Below are 5,803 nucleotides of genomic sequence, written 5' to 3' on the forward strand. Positions count from 1 at the left end.
GACACACCAACTCCGAGGATTTACATCATAGATCCGAATTCTAGACACTTCTTTTTTTTCTTTTTCTTTTTTGCTTTTTGGGATGTATAACATTTTTTAAAAGTTTTTTTTTTTTTTTTTTTCAAGAATAGAATGAAATATATTATATTTGGATGACAAAAATCAAAGTCAATAAATGTTAATCTTACGCGAATTCTGATTACTAATACTAACAATAAAGAGCAATCCAAAAAATGGATTGCACTACAGTTTGTTGGCTATATCGGACTCATTTTGGTGATCTAAACTATTTATCTTGTAGTATAGTTGATCAGATTATTCATTAAAACAATAAAGGCCATGTTTGGTAGGACTTATTTCTAACTTATTTCAGCTTTTAGCTTAATTTAAGCTATTTTGATATGTTTGGTTCAGCTTAATAATACAGCTTATAGCTTTTTGTAAGTCAAAAATCAACTTATTCTTTGAGTAGGGGAGGAGAAGCTTAATTTATAAGTCAAAAATCAGTTTATGTTCACAGTTATAAGTTATAAGCTGTTAAGGTATAAATTATAATCATTTTTCCTCAATTTTACCAAACGAGACCAAAGTTGATCAGACATCATTTTAATTTTTTTTTTTACAAAAAAAACTAAACAGTGTTTATAGTAAACGTTTTGAATCACCAAGGTGAGACCAGATAAAACGGTGCAGTCCATTTTTTGGAAAGCAATTTTCTAAAGTTAAACTGTCAATGTGATTCAAACGTTTCATTTAATTAAAAATTCTCTATGTAAATAATAAATATTTAAATATTGAGGGCTCATTTATTTATTTTTATTTTTTTAATTTTTTTGGGTTATTGCTAAAACGCGAACTTATTATTATTAGCTAAAAAAAATACTTTGTTAAAATAATCTTAACTCATTTACTATACTTCTTGCTTAAAAATATTCAAATTAAGCAAATTTATTTATTATAAAAAGTCAAATCAAAAAGTTGAAAATATATCAAATAAACTTAATTATTATAGTACTATTCTTTTTTCATGAATTTATTTGTAGTCACCTAGGATGCCTATTAGTCTAACGGTTGTATTTTGTTATTATTTTATATTTAGGGTTTGTTTGAAATGTTCTAAATAAGTGTATTTTTTAATTTTTTATAAAATATGAGTGAGATTTAAAGTGATGGGATAGAGAGGTAATGTAACTTAAATAAGATGATGTAATTTAAATAGGATAATGACTTTTTAACTTTTTGACTTTTTAATTTTTTTTAATTTATGCCAAATAAGGTTTTAATTTGCTAATAAAGGTTGTTGAGGAATCAACGACTTTGAAGTCTCCGTTAAAAAAAAAAACAAAAAAAAAGACTTCGAAGTCGTGTTCACATTGAACTTGCAAAACTGTTTCCCAAGGCATAAAGATAAGTACGCTGGTCTATTAAACTTTGAAAAGTGTTAAGTAGTTGTGTGTGGTTTATGTTTTGAGATAAATTTTTTAAAAAAAAATTTGAGTAGAGTGTTTAGAAATTTTTTGATTTGTTTAGTTAAATATTTTAAAAATAGTTTTGGAATTTAAAAATTTGGGATGATTTGATATTTTGTTATAATTAAGTAGAAGTGTGTGAGAAAAAAATGATTGAGAATGAAAGAGTAGAGAGAAAAAGTGATTGATTGATATATAGTAGAGAGAGAACCAATTTTGAATTTTTTTTCAGAAAATTTGTAAGTTAACATGTTTGGAAATTTTCTTTCAAAACACAAACCAAACATGTGTGAGAAAAAAAGTGATTGAGAATGAGAGAGTAAAGAGAAAAAGTGATTGATTGATATGTAGTAGAGAGAGAAGCAATTTTGAATTTTTTTTAAGAAAATTTGTAAGTTAAAACATGTTTGGAAATTTTCTTTCAAAACACAAATCAAACACATCCATAAGTCCCAAATTTTCTACTAAATAAATGATTAAATATCTCATATTGGTGTGGGATTCACAAAATTGCAGATCTCATATCCATGTGAGACATTTTATCATTTATTTAATAGAAAATTTGATATCTTTAACATTGTCCTTAAACTTGTGTTTAGTGAGGTTCACACAGAAAATTAATATCAATTCATTAGTTATTATATTATGGATTTTTTTTAAAAAATTATCAAAAATTTTACACAATACCCATGTAAGTATTAAGTAAATTTTTTGATACTTTTTTGAAAAAATTACAAATATGCCCTATGAAATTTGTTTAAAATACAAATTGTCCATTGTTTTTTTGTGAGTTACATTTCACCCCTTCATGTTCATAACAAATAATTAATTTTATTAATAAGTCAATTAACCGTTTTTAATAATGTCAGAAATATATTGTATTGAAAAATAGTTAGAAATTTTATTTATTCTATTTATTTTGTTAAATAAATTTTTTTACAAAAATATATGTATATTTTTTAAAAGCACATATATATTTATTTTTAATTTATTTATTTATTTTTTTATGGAATTACTGGTAATTGCTTTTCCCAAATTTCTGGACCACAAGCCAAACACCGTGTAGTTTCTTGGACGACCGACTTTTGTACGCAACAAATTCATGTGAAATTGCGTCACCATTTCACTGCATTTTCCACTAAACTTGCCTCCTAGACAAGAACCCAAACTTACCATCTATATATACGTTCCATGTGTATATGTTTTTAATTTAGTACACCCTCATATCATATCTTATCCATATCCAGTGCATGTAAAATGGAGACAACTAGTGCCTTATCCATATCTGGAATAGTCTTATTGGAAAATAGGTCAGCCACCTCCTTATCACTTATTGGTATTATCTCATTATGCACACTTCTAACTTGGATCACCACACTCCATGATTTGTGGTCATGGTTTTTGTTATTTTTCCAATCCACAGTTAACTTCCTCTCCACCGCATGGCACGGCCAGGCAAAAGGTAAGCACACCAGGTTTTATCCTGGTGTACCCTTTGACTCTGACCCTGACCATGTTGATGAAGATGATAACAATGTATTAATATCAATTGGAGAAGTGGAGGTGGTGATGGAGAAGCTAGGGATATTTTATGAACCAGGTTGCGATGATGTGGTTGGAGAGAGGCTGGGGTCAGATGATGTGGCAGCGTTGTTTGATGAGGGGGAGGGGGTGAGCTTGGAGGAAGGGAAAGAAGCTTTTGGTGTGTTTGATGAGAACTGTGATGGGTTCATTGATGCAAGTGAGTTAGAGAGAGTCCTTTGTAAGTTGGGATTTACAGAGGTTTCACAAATGGAGTGTCAAAAGATGATTGCAAGCTTTGACGATAATGGAGATGGACTCATTGATTTCAGAGAGTTCCTGAAACTCTTGGAAGATAGTTCTTGGTAGCTAACCTATGTCATGCATGCATGGAATTTTACTCCCAAAATAAATGGCTCTTAATGCCAAATTTACTATTGGACATAGTTATGTTTATAGCTCACTCTTAAGTAACCCGTGTTAAATATATGTAACTTTTTAGGACTAGTATTTTTGTAACATATGTAGGTGACCTCATTAGATCTTATTTTAATCAAAGTCTTGTGTAATATGTAGATATAGTTCTAATTGTTAGGTTCTTTGTTCTTGTGGATTGCTTTATCAAATATCTTCTCTCCTGTTATTTATGTTATTTTGTATCGTGTTTTGTCTTTCATGTGCATCTTATTCCCTGAGTTAATTTGTCTCTCTACATGTAACATGGGATTGATTGTGAAGGAAAATGTTTTAACTTATTATTGGATCTATTTTTTAACAGTTAATTTTTTTCGATGAATCGGTGGTTAACAATTTTACAAGTGTTATATGAAATGGAAATTAAATTTACATAAATTTTTAACCCCAAATAATGTAGCGAATTTGGATCGTATCATTTTAGAAATAAACACCCATCAATATAATTTATATTTTCAAAAATGTTGTTGTGACATTGTCACAACTATTTTGGTAAGAGATTTTGTATAGAATTTCTATTTTGTGGATTTGTTTACTTGGGCTGACAATTGATGAGCTTCTTCACTGACAAGCTAAAAACTGCTATGAAAATTTTGCATAAAACTCAAGATTGAACTCTTCAATGAATAGCTAAAAGTTTTGTCATATTTTAGCGTCGGTAACGTTGTGCCAAATTTCATACAAGGTAATAGCCAAAGTTTGGCAAGACCTTTTATCACTCTCTTATACAATGAAATCTACAAATGATATCATTGGATCAACATTACTAAAATATAATATTTTAAAATTATTTATTGCCAAAATTTTGCTTTAGCTTAGCCATTTTAGTAACACGTCATTGGAGAACAAAATTTAACAACACCTCCACTTGGTTTTTCCCAATTAGAGAAAAATCTTATCCATAATTGAAATTTGTGTCAAATTTTATATAAAGTTTAGGCCTTATTTGGGAATAGATTAAATTAGTTTTAAAAAATTAAAAAATCAATATAAAAGATTAATCAATCACTACAAGAAAAGTCACTTTTGGCGACTAAATTTTTAGTCGCCAAAAGTCTATTTTTAGTCGCCGAAAGTCAAAATTTGACTTTCCCCGACAAAATTCTTTAGTCGCCACATTTGTCGCGTATACGTTGTTGGCGTAGGCATTGGCGACCAATATTTTTTTAGTCGCCAAAAGACAGGTCTTTCGCGACTAAAATGTTAGTCGCCAATAGTGTTTTAGCCTTTTGAAAATCATACATTTACCGACTAATAATTTAGTCGCCAATACTCAATCAATTGCCGACTAAACGGCTTTGTCGCCAAAATCAAGACTTTAGGTGTTCCGTCGGAAAAAAAAAAAATCACTATTTTTTGGTTTTTCTGAGTTTCGAACCGTGCCCAACCACATTGCAACCTTTTTTGCAACACACTCCCTCCACTATGCCACTACAACATCACATGAATATATTTGCAATATATATTATTTATATAATATATTGACAGTATTAATACAAAACAATATATATAAATATAATTATTTTAATTCAATATAATTTATGTAAAAAATAAATTATTTATTAAAAAAATTTTAGGCCACTTTTGGCAACTAAATCTATTATTTAGTCGCCAATTCTATGATTTTTGGGCTACTAATTATTTTTTTGTCGGTAAAAAAACAAGTTGAAATTAAAAATATTAGTTTTGGCGACTAAATCTGTTTTTTGTCGCCAAAAACGTGTCCTTTTGGCTACTAAACTGAATTTTAGTCGCCAATTCACTATTTTTAGCTACTATTTTTTTTTTGTAGCCAAAAACCTTCATTTTCAGCGACTAATCTTTTTTTAGTCGGAAAAACACCTATAATCGGCATTTTAGTCGCCAAAACCATCACTTTTGGCTACTAAATTATTTTAGTCACCAAAAACCATCACTTTTGGCTACCAAAAAACCTTTAGTTGCTAAAACCCCTACATTCTGCGACTAAACTGCCTTTTAGTCGCTAAAAGCCTGGTATTCGGTGACTAAACTATTTTAGTCGGCAAAAGGGTTCAATTTTGGCGACTAAATCCATTTTAGTCGCCAATTATAAAACTTTCAGCGACGAAAAATGAATTTTTAGTCGCCAAAAACGCTTTTTCTTGTAGTGAATTCTTTTTACTTTTTTTCTTATCATTTTATATAAAATCAAAAAATTATTAAAAAAATTAATTTTCAAACGAATCTTAGTAATACTAGAAGACAGAACAAAATTTAATTACCCATTAGACAATTCAAATTTGAGTTTCATATTACTCTATTTTTTGGACATATTTTTTACAACAATAATATTATGAATCTGGATTTAATTATTCAAA

The 5,803-nt window shown here is 28.8% G+C and overlaps 1 protein-coding gene across 1 annotated transcript; it reads left to right on the top strand.

The window, feature by feature from the left end:
* Positions 1-2,726: 2,726 nt before the first annotated feature.
* LOC114311756 (putative calcium-binding protein CML45) lies at positions 2,727-3,359 on the top strand. The gene is made up of 2 exons (XM_082908487.1): positions 2,727-2,805; positions 2,893-3,359. Exons 1-2 carry the CDS (start codon positions 2,727-2,729, stop codon positions 3,357-3,359), a joined length of 546 nt encoding a protein of 181 aa, XP_082764613.1.
* The last annotated feature ends 2,444 nt before the right edge of the window (positions 3,360-5,803 follow it).

This window comes from Camellia sinensis, chromosome 15 (assembly GCF_055761805.1).
Source record: "Camellia sinensis isolate YWXY chromosome 15, ASM5576180v1, whole genome shotgun sequence".
Taxonomy (NCBI): Eukaryota; Viridiplantae; Streptophyta; class Magnoliopsida; order Ericales; family Theaceae; genus Camellia; species Camellia sinensis.

Bases quoted from the DNA above. Each gene is read 5' to 3' on its own strand.
- LOC114311756 (XM_082908487.1), top strand. From the start codon at position 2,727: ATGGAGACAACTAGTGCCTTATCCATATCTGGAATAGTCTTATTGGAA. The intron at 2,806-2,892 runs GTATTATCTCAT...TCCAATCCACAG, and splicing joins CACCTCCTTATCACTTATTG to TTAACTTCCTCTCCACCGCA.